Source organism: Carcharodon carcharias, chromosome 11 (assembly GCF_017639515.1).
Source record: "Carcharodon carcharias isolate sCarCar2 chromosome 11, sCarCar2.pri, whole genome shotgun sequence".
NCBI lineage: Eukaryota > Metazoa > Chordata > Chondrichthyes > Lamniformes > Lamnidae > Carcharodon > Carcharodon carcharias.
Window position 1 is genome coordinate 160,181,822 of NC_054477.1, and position 17,800 is coordinate 160,199,621.

Sequence of the window (17,800 nt, forward strand, 5' to 3'; positions counted from 1 at the left end):
CACTTTAAATATCCTGAAGTTGAGAAAATGCTTTCGAAACCTAAACCTTACTTAATTTTTTTGATTTGTTATTTAGCACTAAAAGACTGTTTTGGGCTATGTATTAAATGCATTAAAGAAGTGCTACTGGTCTTTTAAAACAAATAGAGCATAATACAGGAAAGACATAGGGCAGAATTTTCTGTGTCGGGCAGGCGGGGAGCCGATCCCTGCCAGAGAAGCGGGCCCCGCCATTTTACGTGAGCGGGCCAATTAAGACCCACCCAGCGTGGTGTCTGGCGGGAAGCGCTATGCGCTCCCTGTATGGGTGGGGGGGATTCCCCAAAAGCGAGAGTGCGCACATCTCCCTGAGGCTAAGTGCTGCCTCAGGGAGATCACTGACACTTTTAAAAAGATTAAATTAAAAATAGAAAAAAAAATCCTTAACGTGTCCCCCTCATGTGACAAGTTCATAAATTACAGTAAAACTTTATTAAGCTGTTTAAAACTCTGCATGAAACCTCATCCTGCCGGTGGGTGAGATTTCATGTTTTTTCTAGTTCCCTGCCGGGGTTCCTGGCTGACCCGCCAGCTTTAAGGTTGGACGGGCAGGTCCTTTAATTGTTTAAATGATCCTGTCAATGGCCTCAATTGGCCATTGACAGGTCGGCGGGCACACAGCTGATTTTGCTGCGCCCCCGCCTTCCTGTAATTTAGATGGGGCGGGATGAGGTCGGGGGTTCCACCGACATCATCCCGCATCATCTTACACGTCGGTGAGCGGGCCACGCCCCCTGCTCGCCGATGGCAAAATTCTGCCCATAGTTACTGGCCAGTCAGACAATCCAGGAATGTAGTGTCTTGTAGACAAGAGCAAAGTAAGAGCATTTTATAGAAACTGTCTAAAGCTCATGAATACAACAAAAATTGTATTTATATGTCACCTTCAACCTATAAAACATTTCAAGGTACTTCACAAATGCATTGTCCATTAAAATTTGACACCAGGTCCCATAAAGAGATTGAAAGACAGGTGACCAGTACTGCGGTCATAGAGGTACATTTTAAGCGTTAGAGGATGAGAGAGTGTTAGAGAGGAATGGAGGGAATTCCAGAGCTTAGGGGCCCAGGCTGCTGAGAGAATGGTTGCCAGTGATGGAGCAATTAAAATGCAAGAGACCAGAATTGGAGGGCTGTAGGATTGGAAGAAATTATAGCTAGAAAAGGCATGGAGGGGATTTGAACACATGAGTGAAAATTTTAAAATGAAAGTATTGCCAGATTGCAAGCCATTGGTGACCAACAAGTAAAAAGATGACGGGTGAATAGAACTTGGTGCGAGTTAGGATACAGGCAGCAGAGTTTTGGATTGACTCAAGTTTATGGATGATGCAAGATGGGAGGCATTGGAATAGTTGAGATTGCAGGTAACAAATGCATGGATGAGGGTGTCAGCAGCTGATGAGTTGAGCCAGAATGGAGACAGGCGATATTACTCCCACCATGATGAGCTGTGTGCAAAGCACAGCCAAAGTTGCCATGCAACTGCATCCAAGGTAGAGTGAATCCCATAGATAATAAAAACAGAAAATGCTGGAAAAACTCAGCAGGTCTCGCAGCATCTGTGGAGAGAGAAACAGAGTTAAAATTTCGAGTCCGAATGACTCTTCTTCAGAGGTCAGGAATCCTGTAGAATTGGGAGCACCAAGACACTGCAGGACATTTTCTAATTAATTGTAAATGGAAAATGACCAAAATTTGCACTTTGGATGTCTCTGTGGGATGAATTTTCCAAGTAAGAGGAAAACTACATGTAAATTAAGATTTTTTTGAAAAATTACGTCAGTTTACTTCTGTACAATATGTGCATGAACCACTATTTAATGCATACATTTAGAATTTTGATCAGAAAATGAATTGAGGTCCTTTTTTGCTGGCTGTGGGTTTTCCCAGTATACTTGAGTAAATTGTCTCTACAGTTTGGCATCAGAGGTTGACCCTGTTGCATTCAAGTGATTCCCTACCCCTGGTGAGTTATTTTCCTGTGCTGTCTTAACTCCACTTGAAAAAGACACGCTAATGGGCTGTCTGAACACCTTGAGGACAATGCTCCTGTAGCCCTTGCAGGCAAAGAAGTAGATGAAAGGGTCCAGGCAGCAGTTGAAGTTCATCACGGTAACAGTCACATGGAGAGCTATTTGAAAGTTCATTTGCTCCTGGCAGGGTATTGTGTGCTTGTGCAGCTTTTTGATCATGTGTTGCATAATGACTACATGGTAGGGAGTGAAGCATATGAAAAACACGCAAAGTACAAGCAGGATTATGTTGTTGGCTTTTTTGTTTCTTCCTGACTTTTCTGTCAAGGGGTTCTCCTTTGCTGATTTGAAGAGTTTACAGCTGACTTTAGAGTAACAAAACAGCATAATAACCACAGGCAACACGTAACCCATTAGACAAGCGCCCAGCAGCATTTGTGGAAGATTTGGAATCGACTCAAAATTTGGATATTCCATGCACGTCAAGAATTTGTCTTCAATGTTGTTAGACATTTGGATAAACAGCAGTGGTGCTGTCTGGCAAAGAATAATGGCCCATGCAACAAGGCAGATTTTTTTAACATTGCGGACATTTCTGAACTTAGAACAGCGGAATGGATATATTACGGCGAGCAACCGATCCAAACTTAAGCAGGTCATGAAACTTACGCTGGCATATATGTTGCTGTAACTGATCATTGCAGTAATTCTGCAGAGTGCTTCACCAAATGGCCAGTTAAATCCTCGTGCGTAATATATTATTCGTGCAGGTAAAATGGCTGCAAAGAAAATGTCTGAGATCACCAGATTCATGGAGTAAAGTGTAGTTGAATTGATTTTCTTCTGCTTTTTCCTGATGGTGTATACGGCAAGGCAATTCCCAAAGATGCCAACTACGGATATAATGGAGTAGGCGATAGGTAAAACAATACTGATTGTGTGGCGGTGGGTGTAAAGATTACATTCAGTAGTGTTTGCAGAACTGTTGTGATCCATTGTTGAATTAGTAATGGTCAAGCTCATTCCCACTGGTTCTACGGAAACTGGACCTCCTGCAGCTATGATAAAGAAGCAAATTTTAGACTCTATTCAGGACTTATCACAGATGCACCATTTATGCAAAGTTGTGGAACAGTTCAATAAAAAACAAAAGCAGCAAGTTGAATCTGCTTCCTGAATGGGCAGTGAAAGGAGATTCAGTAGTAATTGCAAAAGGGAAACTGGATAAATAAAATAAATGTTATTCTTTTATGGGATATGGTTATCGTTGGCAAGGCCAGCATTTGTTGTCTATCCCTAACTGCCCTTGAACTAAATGGCTTGCGAGGCCATTTCAGAGGCAGTTATGAGTCACTTAAGAGCTGTGGGTTTGGAGTTACATGTAGGCCAGGCCAGGTAGGGATGGCAGATTTCCCTCCCTAAAGGACATTAGTGAACCTGATGGATTTTTACAGCAATCAATAAAAGTTGTCATGATCACCATTACCGAGGCTAATTTTCAATTCCAAATTTATTAATTGAATTTAAATTCCACCAGTTACTGTGCCCAGCCCAATGACATTACCACCATATCACTGTCTCTCCCTATGGCGGGGAAAAAAATTACTGGGATGCAGGGAAAGAGCATGGAGAGTAGGATTAATTGGATAGCTCTTTCAAAGGGCTGCCTGAGGCATGATTGATAAATTTCTGGTTCCTTCATGCAGTGAACTTGTTCTGAGAACTTAAAATACTTTCTGTTTTGGAGCAAAGGTAAAACTTTGCAAATTTAAGTACGAGCTTGTCAAATGGCAGATTTTCACTATTTAACTGTGGAATTGTGTTTTATCTTGCTTTTAAGGAAGACTTTTGTACATTTGTTAAGATACCATAGAGGAAGGACTTCAGTTATATGGAGACTGGAGAAGCACAGATTGTTGTCCTTAGAGCACAGAAGGTTAATGGAAGATGTAATAGAGGCCTTCAAAATGTGTTTCGATAGAGTAAATAAGGAGCAACTCTTTCCACTGGCAAGAGGGTCAGTAAGCAGAGGGACACAGATTTAAAATAATTGACAAAAGAAACCAAGGGGCGGTGAGCCTTTTTTTTCAAGTACATGTTATGATTGAAGATTGGCTGGCTAACAGGAAGCAGGGAGTAGGCATAAACGGGTCTTTTTCAGGTTGGCAAGATGTAATGAGTGGTGTGCCACAGGGATCAGTGCTGGGACCTCAACTGTTTACAATTGATGTAAATGACTTGGATGAAGGGATGGATGGGATGATTGCCAAATTTGTTGATGACACAAAGATAGGTAGGAAAGTAATTTGTGGAGAGGACATAAGGAGGCTACAAAAGCCATAGATAGGTTAAGTGGGTAGGCAAAGATCTGGCAAGTAGAATATAATGTGGGAAAATGTGAAATTGTCCATTTTGGCAGGAAGAATAAAAGAAAGGCATATGTTCTAAATGGTGAGAGATTGCAGAGCTCTGAGATGTAGAGGGATCTGGGTGTCCTAGTGCATGAATCACAAAAGGCTAGTATGCAGTTGCAGCATGTAATTACGAAAGCTAACACTGTTATCATTTATTGTGAGGGGAATTGAAGATAAAAGTAGGGAAGTAATGTTTCAGTTATACAGAGCACTACTAAGACCATATCTGGAGTACTGTGTACAGTATTCGTCACCCTATTTAACGAAAGAAGTAATTGCGTTGGAGGAAGTTCAGATAGGTTTAACAGACTAATACCTGGAATGGGCGGGTTGTCTTATGAGGAAAGGTTGGACAGGCTGGGCTTGTATCCACTGGGGTTTAGAAGAGTGAGTGGTGACTTGATTGAAACATATAAGATTCTAGGGGACTTGACAGGGTGGATGTGGAGAGGATGTTTCCTCTTGTGGGGGAATCTCAAACTAGGGGTCACTCTTTAAAAATAAGGGATCGACTGTTTAAAATGGAGATGAGGTGAAATTTTTTCTGAGGGTCATAAGTCTTTGAAACTCTCTTCCTGAATGGGTGGTGGAAGCAGAGACTTTGAATATTTTAAGGCAGAGGTGAATAGATTCTAGGTAAGTAAGGGGCTGGTGGGTTATCGGAGGTAGGCGGGATGCAGATTTGAGGTTACTTTCAGATCAGCCATGATCTTATTAAATGGTGGAGCAGGCTCGAGGGGCCAAATGGTCTACTCCTGCTCCTTGTTCATATGTTCATACGATCTATAACGCGGGCGGCGAAAGCAGATTCAAATAGTAACTTTCATAGTGGAATTGGATAAATACTTTAAAGGAAAAAAAATTCCAGGACTATGATGACAGCATTTCCAACAGGACAACACTCTTTCAGTACTGCACTGGGATTTTATGCTTACGTCTCAAATAGGACTTGAACCCACAACCTTCTGACTCAGAGTGTTGCATATTTAGCTGAGGTCAGCATTAAACTTGGCATTGATACACCTGGACTTTTGATGTTAACTACTCCAGTTTACACTTGAATGGCTCTTTGAAGTAAAGAGGATTGTCAACAAGTTTGAAACAATATTACAGGCAGAATCAACAGAGTCAGGTGGGAAGAAAATCAAATTTGTATTAATAAGTTACTTACTGTTTTTAAATGAAGACTTGCATATATCATACCTACAAAAACAAAACAAATTTGCTTGAATATTTGTTGTGCAAGCTGCCTTTCATTGACACAAGTATTTTCCCATGATAATGACAACTCCCAGGAATTTTGGCTATAAATCTCTGTTTTTGTAATTAATCAAATCATTTTTTTCAATTGAACTCCAAACTACAAGAAATTTTCAATAGCGTAAGCTTTTATTTTTATTGATGCGATGATTTAATGATTGGCTGTGAAACCATTAAAAACCTTTAGCTTGGTCACTAAATGCTTCTTAACCAAGCTTTTGATCACCTATTCAAATATCTGCTTACATGCTTTGAAGTCATATTTCATTGGAAAACCCTTTGTGAAACATGTTGGGACATTTTACTACATTAGCAATACAATATAAATACAAATTTTCGTACACAAAGAAATTAAACTGTTGATTTAATATTATTTCACTAATCGTTTATGTGGTGAGGTCTCTAAGGTAATGAAAGAGTTTGATAGGGCAGACGTAGAGATGTTTTTATTTGTAAGGGAGACCAAAATTAGGGGCCCTAAATGTAAGATAGTCAGCAATAAATCCATCAAGGAATTCACGAGAAACATCTTTACCTGAAAGTGTTGAAAATGTGGAACTCACTTCCATATGAAGTAGTGGAGATGAATAGCATGAATGAGTTTAAGGGGAAGTTAGGTGAACGCATGAGAGAGAAAGGAATAGAAAGTTATGATGATCGGAGTGGAAGAAAAGGGGTGGGTAGAGGTTTGTGTGGAGCATGAACACCGACAGAGACCTGTTGGGCCAAATGACCTATTTCTGTGCTATACATTCTCTAGGTTTCTTCAAATGGTGTACAGGCTGATGTATATCTGGCTGTAAAATCTTTAAAACAAAGGCACAGAGTCAAAGCCACATGAGACGTGTCAGTTGTTCCTACAAATGTTTTTAAAAGGGCAAGTGGATATCCTGTGGTGTTCCTTTGAGGCTGAGACATCATGAAGCTTCGACACTATTTTCCGCTGAATTCTGAAACCAGTGTGCTACTTCAGAGCTGGAAAGGGAAGAGTCTGGGGCTGGAGGGCAAGGAAGCCAAGAGTCCAGCTGAAGCACGAGGGGGTGCACCTGAGAGAACTGGAATGGGAGATGGAACAGTTGGGATGGTCTTACGAAGGAAGGAACAAACTTGGTGCAGGAATATAGGCGGCCCAGGGAATGGAATAAATTGGCTTTGGCTGCCAAGAGCAATGAAGCATTGGGCTTCTTTGATAAAGTCTGATACTTGTGTCAGTTGAAGCATTGCTATATCAAGAGTGCCAGAAATAAATCTATGGGATTATGTATCTTATTTCTACGCTATTTTCATAAGAGTATTTGATCCACACCAGGCTCTATAGGTTTAAAATGATCATAATCTAAACATTTCTTCACTATCTGTTATTGTGGGGAGAATGTTATGATGATCGGACCTTGGAAAAATTTAAATCATCTGTTTATTATCATGGTGCTGTTTGTGGGAACTTTAAACTTTGCACAAATTGACTGCCATGTTTCCCACATTACAATAGTGATTGCACTTCAAAACAAATGTATTGAGTTGCTTTAAAGCATCTTAAGATGTGTTGAGGTTGTGAGAAGGTCTATGTAAATGCAATTCTTTTCTTATTGGGCAGAATTCTTTTCAGGGCTGAAAGGTTTTTCTGCGTTATGACTGTTGAATAGTAATAGTGGACAATACTGAATTAGAAAGAGCAAAAAAGACATATAACCAATAAAATAGGAAACAGGACAAATGTTCAGAAAGAATAATTGACAAATGCTCTAGATGGACACCTAAGTTGACACTTCCATTAATGCCGTAAACTTCTATTCTACATGATTGGGAAGATGTGTCATTCTGCAGACATTTAATTAAAGACTTGCAAAAATCATGATGTCTGTGAAAGATGTGCAACAACATACATGTTTACTCTTCCTTTTCAGTCATTGTCTTTCACTCATGCCTGTGTTAAAAACCCTCCAAGATCTCCTCGTTCCTCTAGTTCTGGGCTTCTGCGCATACCTGATTTTCATCATTCCACCATTGGTGGCTATGCCCCCTTCAGCTGCCTGGGCCCCTAAGCTTTGGATTTCCTCCTTAAACATCCATTTCGTTCTTCTCCTTTAAAGACACTCCTTAAAACCTACTCTTTGACTAAACTACTGGCCACCTTACATGGGTAAGGAGTCAAACAGAGGAAAATGAGTGGAGAAACTCTAGCTTAGCTTAAAGTACTTTCCGAAGGACATAACAAATTCTGCAGGGTATGTGCAGTTGGTAACCTACACCACTGCTCCACCTCTGCAGGCTCAACTCTCCCTTCTCCAAACCACACTGTCTGGTGCTTCTTTCTCAAGTTGTCCATATAATCATCTATTCCTCAAAACAGTTCAACAACTTCCTCCTATTCCCCTTTGTCCTTTCACCCATCCTTCTAATACCTCTTTCAACACCTTGTCTCACTCAGCACATGCTCAATCTGATTCTTTTGCCCTTTTTCTGACAATAAACAATATTCTTCTGGTGCTATTGCCAACATATTCATAACTTTTGCTTTACCCACTTTACTTTTTCCCTGCGTCGCAAACCTGCATCTCAAAGCTTTCTAGAAGCCTGACCTCCTCTAGCCTCAGTATCCATGTCTTGGCACCATATTCCATATAAAATTCATAGCTAATATTAATTCAATGCAAACTCAAGGAACAGCCTTTCCATTAGGCACTTTGTAGTCTTTTTGGTCTCAAAGTCTAATTCAACATTTTCCATTTCTCCTATTTTCTCAGACAGCAAGTGCTGGTAGTAGTTCTGTTGTTGCCATTTTCACCTCCTCTGGATCCATCTTGTATTCCTTTATTTGCCCCATTGCAACCTCCTTTTGCCTTGCACCATCATCATTTTTGTTATTTAATCACTATTGCTTTCCAACCTATCCCTTTGCTTTTGCTCCACCCCAGCCCTTTTCTCTGGCTGACTACCTGCTTAACTGTTAAATCTCTGCCTTCTTCCAGTTCTAATGAGAGGTTCTTGCCCTGAAACATTAACCGTGTTTCTCGCTCCACAGATGCTGCCTGATCTATTGACTATGTCCATCATTTTCTGTTTTTGATTCAGATTTCCAACGTCCACAATATTTTGTTTTCGGCTTGGCTAATCTTCTCCCATTCTCTAATCAGCTGTCCAGTCAGTCTCCTCTTCCTCCTTTTAATGTTTCCCCATTGTGCCCCCAGCTCCCACCTCCAAAGCTCATCTGTCGTCAGCAGCCATAATATTCCCCAGATCTTTAAATGATATAAATTGTTCCTCACTTATTAAAATGCTTATTCTTTCATCTAGATTCTCATTAACCTTTGGTCTGACCCATATCAGTCCTCATTCCAAAATCTGCTGCTAAAAACAACTGTTGTCTGTTTATATCACTTGCCATCAAGGCTTTGCTATCAGTAGCTTTGACAACTTTTACTCGCTGACCTCCAATTTTCACTCCTTCCTCTACATAGCAAAGAACCTCGGTTTGACCATATCTGGAGTATTGTGTACAGTTCTGATCTCCATATTACCAAATAATATGAAGGTGTTGGAGAAGGTGCAAAAAAGATTTACAGGTATAATACCCAGACATTACATCTATTAAGAAAGACTGAATAGGCTGGGGGTTTTTTTCCCTTACAAATGTTTCCAAAAGCATTTTGATTGAGCCTCGTGACCAAATTGCACAATCACAGGGTGATATACCCAGAATATAAAATAGTAATTATGATATATTCCACTGGTTGCAACAGGTACACACCACATTTACTCATCCTTGCATTTAAGTCTCTCCATGGTCTTACCCTCCCTATCCCAGTAATATTTGCACTCTTCATGGAGAATTGGCATTGTTCCAATTATGGCCTCATGCATACCCTCGATTTCCTTTGCCCCATCAGCAGCTGCGGCTTCAGCTGCCTCAGCCCATAGCTCTGGAATTCAGTCTATAAACCTCTCAGTACCTAAACCCCCACTTCTTCTTCAAGACAGCCCTTAAAATATGCCTCTTTGACCTGTCCTAATGTCGCCTTCTTTCACTCAGTGTCAGTTTTTAATTTGATAACGCTCCTATGAAGTGCATCAGGAAGTTTTATTACTATAATGATGTTACGTAAATGCAGGTTGTTGTTTCCAGAGACATAGAATTGAAAAGCAGAGAGATTTGTATAGAACCTTAGTTAGACTGCACTTTGTGCATTGTGAACAGCTCTGCTCTTCATAACACAAAAAGGATATTGAGGCACCGAAGAATGAGCAGAAGCAATTTGCGAAGGTGACACCAGATCTGAGAGGAAACAATTGTTAAGCATCAGGAAAGTAGAAGTGGAGAGTTCTTTTCTCTAACAAAGAGAAGGCTGAGAGGTGTCCTGATTGGGATCTTTAAAATTATGACAGGGTTTGATAGGGGGAGCCCAAACTATTGGTCATAAATATAGATTATTCATAAATAAATCTATTAAGGATTTCAGGAGAAATTTCTTTCTAGAATCGTAAATCCTTTACCCAGAAAGTGATGCGAATGTGGAACTCACTACCACATGGAACATTTGAGACGAGTAGCATTGATGCATTTCGGGGGAAGCTATATAAACACTTGAGGGAGAAAGGAATAGCAGGAAATGTTGAGAGGGTGAGATGAAGAGGGATGGAAGAAGGCTCATCTGGAGCATAAACACTGGTACAGACCAGTTGGGCTGAAAGGTTCTGTGTAATTGTAGTAGACTGCGAAATCTTGAAGACCTGCTGTGAATCTGAGGAGACGCTGGAGGAATGGGCACCTGGGAAGTGGGGATTTGAGGCAGATGAATTCAGGAGGCGGGTATTTCAAATTGTGGAGGAAGAAAAGAGTGAGAAATGAACAGGAAAGGAAGGATGGCATGATGAGCAGAGGGAGGGGCAATGAGCTCACCTGTTAGTACAGTCGTTTTCTAAACTATATAAAATTGTCATCTGCCCCTTCAAGCTGTTCCTCGCTTAGTAACCGTGTGTCTGAAAAAAAATAATATGCTACAAGAGAGATTGCTATATCTGTAAATATTTGGATAAGCTTCTGACAGTTTTAAGGGAAAGTTAAGCATGAGAGAGAGAAAAGAATACAAGGATATGATGATAAGATAAGATTAAGTCAAGTGTGAAGAAGCTTTTGAGGGGCATAAACACCAGCAAAGATCAGTTGGGCCAAATGGCCTGTTTTGGTGCTGTAAGTATTATGTAACACATATACAAGACGAGTTGCAGCAGTTCACCAAGCCTCCCTCGATAGCACTTCCAAGCCTGCGACCTTTACCACTTAAAAGGACCAGGGCAACAGACGCATGGGAACACCACCACCTGCAAGTTCCTCTACAAGCCACACGCCATCCTTCACTGTCACTGGGTCCAGCACCTGGAACTCCCATCTTAATAGCACTACAGGTGTATACCATATGGATTACAGTGGTTAAGAAGGCAACTCACCATCATCTTCTCAAGGGGAATTAGGAATGGGGAGCAATGCTGGCCTTATCGGCGACACTCACATCCCATGAAAGAGTAAAAACAAATTCTATTTTTTTTCATACTCTGGCCAGGTGTTGTGTGTTATTAGTGATAAATGCATTAACACACTTATGTTTACTCACTTTGTATGCACTCAAGGCATCCAAATAAACAGGCCCATGCCTTTTAAAAAAATGGCAGGTAAAATAACCTAATGTGCTAAATCCTTACTAAGATTGCACAATGTAGTGTTAACTCATTTGCATGTGCAGGAGAAACAGCCTAGACTGAGTACACATACAATTTGGACAATTCATTTTACATTCTCTACAGTGTTATTCTTAACTGCCTTCCAGTTTCATTCTTGCTGGGATGACAAGTGTTCCACTGCTTGCAAGGATGCAACACTGTACTTAAACCAGCCTTACATTAATAAACATGAAACCACAAATGTGATCCTGGTTACATATATTTATTTCTTGATTGTCCTCCCATTTTCCACATTATTCTCTTATTCTTTTCTCACATTCTCTTCTCACATTCTTCTGAGCCCTCTATTTTACTAACCTCCCTACCCCCGCCCCCTTAACCCCACCCAAAGCCTGGAAGGGGGTAAACCTGGATTCTTACTTCAACGTGACAAAAATGTTGTAGCTTTTTCCTTGATAACGTTTGTGAGCAGTATTTATGTTTGATAATTGAAACATGTCATTTATTTCATATTTCATTATTAGATTGTTGGGAGAATTTACATGGTCACTGCTGTTACTCAATGTACAATTTTTAATATTCCTAAATTATCTGCTATGGTACATTCTGTATTTGATCCAAGATATACAAGTAGTTATGAAAAACTTTTTTAAAGATCGCTTCATAATATTTTTAAATTAATTCATTCAGCTATGTTTGTCAGAAATAAAAACTCAATAAGTTTGGGTTGTTTTAAAAAAAACTTCATTTTTTGGAAAAAATGCTTCTCAAAACGAACAGAAATCCAAGTGAAAACTCTAAAGTTTTTATAACAGCTGCATCCCTGAAAATTATGCTTATAGGTAAAGTATTTGAAGAAAGTCAACGCAAAAACAGATCAAAGTCTTGGTTTACAAAGAAAGCAAAATGATCCACTCTTTAAAATAACTTTAAGATTTCACCAATTAATTCATACATTAAACTTGTTAAGCTTTGAATAAGAGTCAATACTTACACACTAAAGAGCTTCAATTTCTGTCTGAGGACCTATCCTCTGATCTTGTGATGAATTGTGCCAAATTTCAATTCGTTTAACACTGAAGGCACCTGCCTTGAATCAGATAAAATAAATTTTGACGTGTTGGTTTTTTTTTTAAAACTGTGAGCTCAAATCTTTGAATAGCTTATCAGTTTCCTGTGGTTTAGCCCGTTCCATGAGAGTGTGCAACCCTTTGTCCATTGCTTTCTGAGAAGTGAAACTTGAAATGATTCTTACTCATTAAGTGTGCACCAGGCTACAAAATTCCTGCCAGTTATAGACACAAGATTGCTCAGAATCTGTGGGAGTATGGCATCTCGTGCATACCCAGTTAGTTAGATTATTTCTCTCAAATTTCAGTTCGAATATTTTTTCCCCCCTCGAAGTATGAGCTGACAGGGAGTCAGCAGGACATGTGACCTTGGTGAATTACAGGACCAGCAGTCCATCTCCTTAATCTATGAGGTTTAAGCATTGGAAAAGATGCAGGAATAACGCAAAAGGAGATAAGATGAATTAGGGACAACTCAGGTAGAGAAATAGAAAGCAGGAAAGAGAGCAAAGACAAAGAAAGCACAGGAAATAAATAAAACCTTTTGAAATTTGAAAAAATTCTCGAAGAAGAATTTACCAGCTGCAAGAGTGAGGCTCACAGTTCCGTTTCTGGGCTGAGAGGTTCATTGGCATTGCGACATGTAAGAATTGTGCTGGATGATGGTTGTTTACGCTGTTAAGTGCCAGCCCTAACTTTGTGGCATGTTTAGTTGGTAATTAATGTAAATATAGCAGTTTCACAAAATCTATAAGGCAATTGAGGATGAGTTGCTCGGAGCGGAGCAAATCATTCAGCCTTATGTGGTGATTCATAACTCACTGGGAGTCCCTTCATCATTACAAGTGGCTGGAGAATTTACACACCCATCACAGTGGGCGCCACTGAAGTTATTTTGATAGAAAATCCTGGGGCATGGTGTTCAACATAACCAGATCACCATTCCACATTCACAGGATGGGTTGTGAGAAAGCCTGATCTGATGTGAAAATACAAATAAGGGAAAGTGCCTTCTTCATGTATCATCACAAGTTGCATACTGTTCCCTTTCAGGATTCAGCAGAACTGGTTTGTGTGAATCATATTAGATAATGCCAGAAAGCCACAAAAATATTGCAATCCATGTACTAGGGCTCATTTCGAAAGGGATAGAATTGAAAAGCAGAAAAGTTATGTTAAACATGCATAGAACCTTGGTGCGCGATGTTCTAATCTGCATATTTTAGTAAGGTTACAGAGGCACTGGAGAAAGTGCAAAGAAAAACAATACAGAACTGAGAGGTTATAACTAACAGGAAAGACTGCACAGGCTGGGGTTCTTTTCTCTGGAAAAAAAGAAGTTAATTATGACCTGACACATGTCTTTAAAAATATGACAGTGTTCAGTAGGGTGGACATAGAGAAGATGTTGGAAGAGTTCAAAACTAGGGGACATAAATCTAACTTTCACTAATAATTCCTTAAAGGAATTCAGGAATAGCTTCTTTACCTTTGGAGTAGTTAGAATGTGGAACTCCCTACCAAATGGAGTGTTTGAACCAAATATTAAGAAGAAGTTGGATACATAAATGAAAGAGAAAAGAATGGAAGTTCATGCTGATAGGGTGGAAAGGGGGTTGTGTCCAGCCTCTTTTGGACCATTTGGGCCAATGTTTAGCTGAACACCTGTCATAGGGAAAATTCTAGAATCCATTCTTCAGGAGGTAATAGGATATTTAGAAAATCATAATACAGTCAGGCAGAGTCAGCATGGTTTTGTGAAAGGGAATTTGTGTTTGAGTAATTTATTAGAGTTCTTTGAGGAAGATTGTACATTTCAAATCATAAAGGCCAGCTTATGAAAGCTGTAATCTCTTTTGAATGGGGGTAAAGAATTGTGATCACACACTATAAAACAGATTTGACAGAAAAAAAGCTGAAGAGCAATTCAAGAATTGGACCATGGCATCGACTCTTGGCAAATATTTTTACATGAACTCTTCTGTTTTAAATTTTGTCTTCAATTTCACACACTGCTGCAGTTGTTGGTCCCAACTTTATATCTAATAATTTGAAGTAGTGAGATTGATGTAAAATAATTTTTTTTAGAATAATGAAATAACAATGGTTTAGATATCCTGAAGCTCAGTGAGTAAATATGCCTTCAATGTTTTACAGAGACATTGCAACCAAAAATGTTTGAGAGTCTAGTTTTTTACTGTCTTAGTTAGTTTCCGGTAGGTTAAGTAATTATTCTGGCAACTATAAGTAGCCAAAGGAAATACTGTATCTGTTTGGTAATTTTTATCATCTTGAACTCATCCAAAACTCCGCTGGCCATGTCCCAGTTTGCACCAGTCCTGATCGCCCATCATTCCTGTCCTCACTGGTCTATATTGGTCCGCAGTTATAAAATTCTCATTATTGTTATCAAATACCTCCAGGGCCTTACCCATTCTTGCTTTTGTGACCTTCTTTAGCCTAAAAATGCTTCAAGATCTCTGCATCTCTCCAATTTGACTTCTTGCGTATCCCCCAATTTTAATCACTTCACTATTGGTGGCCATACCTTCAGCAGCCTAGGACCTAAGCTCTGGAATTCCCACCCTGAACCTCGCTGGCTCTCTATCCCTCTTTCCTCCTCTCAGACTCTCCTGAAAACCTAAGTTTTTTACTCAACTCACCTAATACCTCATCTGATAATTGTTCCTGCGAAGTGCCTTTGGATGTTTTACTACATTAAAAGTGCTATATAAATACAAATTGTTGTTCATGTATGCACAACAGTTTAATACTGGGAAATATAAATGGTGAAATTTGTCAGAAGGAAGATTGATGTGGATAAGAATATATTTGAGAGTTCCTTGCAGGAGGTGTAAGTGGACTGGTCACTGAAAGCATCAGCACAAAGGCTTCCAAAGCCTGGAAACAATATTCCATTAAAGTTAAGATATAATGATGGAAATGACTAATTTTAATTAATTACTGAATTGAAATGTGGTTCAGAAGTATTTGTAGAGCCCCAAGAGAGTGTAAATATCAAATTTAAGAAAATATGTAATTGAGTTGATTTCAAAACTCTGAAGTATGGACCTGGATCAATTTGGAAGCGCCCTGAGACTGGTCAGCTAAAGGTGCTATATAAATGAAATTTGTTGTTATTCATCCAGCGTCACATGAAAAAGCTACGAAATTGGTGCTTGAGTATCATCCACCCTCGGCATTGCATGCTTTGTCTTTGCTGTATTTCCTGTCCCATTTCCCTCTCCCCACGTGGGTAGAAAGAAAAGACTTGAGGATCAGCCAACTGTTTCCCTATTTTTCTTTATCACTTGATAATGCAGAACCTGAACATTGCTGAAAAAAGAGACATGTTGACGAAGCTTTTGTCTTGCTTTCATCAGGGCAAACTAAAGAATGCCAGCTTTCAAACGCTCACAACAATCAGCACCCTTTTCTCCTGTAATATAAATTGTTTGGCCAGATGAATGCAATATGAAAAGTTTTGGCAGCATGTCTCTTTCTTCAGCAGCATTCTCCTTTGTGGTCTGGCTGCGGAAAAATAGAATTCGCTTTTATTCACTTTGATTTTCAAGGATATGGTTAATGCCGAACATAATTATTAATAAAAGAACAAAAGTAACAAAGGGGCTATATGCCCCACAATAACTCTGACGTCAACAGATTCTAGTATACTTTTCAAAATATCCAAAAACATTCACTACAAGCAGGACTAAACATAGACTCAATCATATGTAAAGATTTACAAGGCTATAGGGAAAGAGCAGGGGGGGCGAGAATTATTGAATAGCTCTTTCAAAGAGCTGGCACAGGCACGATGGACCAAATGGCTGCCTCCTGTGCTGTATGACTCTGCAAAGATGAACTTTTTTGACTGATTTATGGATACTGAGCCAATCAGGTCATCTTGTCCCTTTATATTGTTTCTAACCATCAAAAGTGTCAAGGATAAAGGTGTGGCAACTCCTTTATGTTTGGATCGTTGTGATGCAGTCAAGTTTTGCAGCTCACTCATTTTTGACTACTACCACCTGAAGTACTTCAAATTAAGAACAATGTAAAATATGGAAAGATTTAAAATGTGATTCAGCCCATCGGGGATTTTCTCCGCACATCTAGTTTGGACATGTGTGGAATCTGTCTAAGAACCAGGGGTTCTGTAATGTAAATGTGTTTGAGAAAGAAAGACTTACATTCATAAAACTTCTTTCATGATCTCAGGGTGTCTCAAAGAGTTTTATAGCCAATTAAGTACTTTTTTTGAGTTTAGTCACTGTTGTAATGTAGGACATGTAGCGGCCAATTTGCACAATGCAAACTCCTGCAAACAATAATATAACTTGCTTAATGTCACGTGACAAGTCCAGAAGCCTTCACTGAGATTAAAGGGATTGGACAGATGAAAGGAATCATACTGCAAGTCTTTCGCAAGTCAGTTGTGGTTCACTTGGTTGCACTCTCACTTCTGAGTCAGAAGGCTCTGAGTTCAATTCCCACTCCAGATACATGCTCATATAATCCATACTGACACTCCAGCTCAATACTGTTGGAGTGCTGCAATGTTAGAAGGTGCCGTGTTTTAGATGTGACACTAAACCGAGGCCCTATCTACCCTCTCAGGTGGATCTTAAAGATCCTTAAACATTACTTTGAAGAAGAGCAGGGGAGTTCTCCCTGTTGTTCTGGCCAATATTTAACCCTCAGCCAACTTCACTGAACAAAGATGCATTATCTGTCATGATCACATTGCTGTTAGTGGGAGCTTGATGCACGCAAATTGGCTGCTGCATTTGCTACATTACAACAGTGACTATATATTGTACTTCATTGGCTGTAATGCACTGTGGGATGCCTTGAGGTTGTGAAAGGTACCTGTATGTATCCACTGGTCATTGTGGTGATGCATGCCAGTCCACGGGAGGTGTCACCATTTTCCTCTGTGATCAGCTAGTTTGATAATCAATGTCTAGGGTTTCATGTCACGCTTGCAAGCACCCTTGAAGCGGAACTCTGGGTGTCCTTCTGGCCATGTCGCTCCAGCTACCACACCATACTGAGAGTGCTTGGGTATGCAACTGCATTCCATCCTGTGGATGTGCCCGAACCAACAAAGCCACCTCTGTTTGATGAGTGCTAACAAACTAGAGAGCTCTGCCTTTGAGAGGACTGCTACATTCATGATTTTGTCCTGCCAGGAAAAACCCATAATGCACCGCACTCAGTGAAGATGGAAATTATTGAAATTCTTTTCTTGATAGCTGTAAGTCATGGATTTTTCACAACTATACAACAAGGTGCTGAGGTCTCAGGCTTCATAAACCTTCAGCTTGGTCCTAAGGGTCAGCTTGATCTTATTCCATGCAAG

At 39.8% G+C, this 17,800-nt stretch overlaps 2 protein-coding genes across 5 annotated transcripts in view; one reads left to right on the forward strand and one right to left on the reverse strand.

The window, feature by feature from the left end:
* Positions 1 to 17,800, forward strand: part of ubac2 (UBA domain containing 2) — a 241,499-nt gene that overhangs the window by 78,318 nt on the left and 145,381 nt on the right. The gene's annotated exons all lie outside the window — the stretch shown is intronic.
* gpr183a (G protein-coupled receptor 183a) lies at positions 894 to 12,578 on the reverse strand. Of its 2 annotated transcripts, XM_041199463.1 has the most exons (4): positions 12,360 to 12,578; positions 10,587 to 10,666; positions 5,601 to 5,632; positions 894 to 3,073 (listed from the first exon to the last, which is right to left on the reverse strand). In XM_041199463.1, the coding sequence occupies exons 2-4, from the start codon at positions 10,625 to 10,627 to the stop codon at positions 1,953 to 1,955; spliced, it is 1,194 nt and encodes a 397-aa protein (XP_041055397.1). In that variant the 5' UTR covers positions 10,628 to 10,666; positions 12,360 to 12,578; the 3' UTR covers positions 894 to 1,952. The 2 variants fall into 2 exon arrangements, with proteins under 2 accessions (XP_041055397.1, XP_041055398.1); XM_041199464.1 differs by lacking the exon at positions 10,587 to 10,666 and having other exon boundaries at positions 12,362 to 12,578.

Coding starts and splice junctions, on each gene's coding strand:
- gpr183a (XM_041199463.1), bottom strand. CDS start 10,627: ATGACAATTTTATATAGTTTAGAAAACGACTGTACTAACAG. Junction 5,633..10,586: donor GAAAACGACTGTACTAACAG/GTGAGCTCATTG, acceptor TTGTTTTTGTAG/GTATGATATATGCAAGTCTT. Junction 3,074..5,600: donor CAAGTCTTCATTTAAAAACA/GTAAGTAACTTA, acceptor TCTTTATCATAG/CTGCAGGAGGTCCAGTTTCC.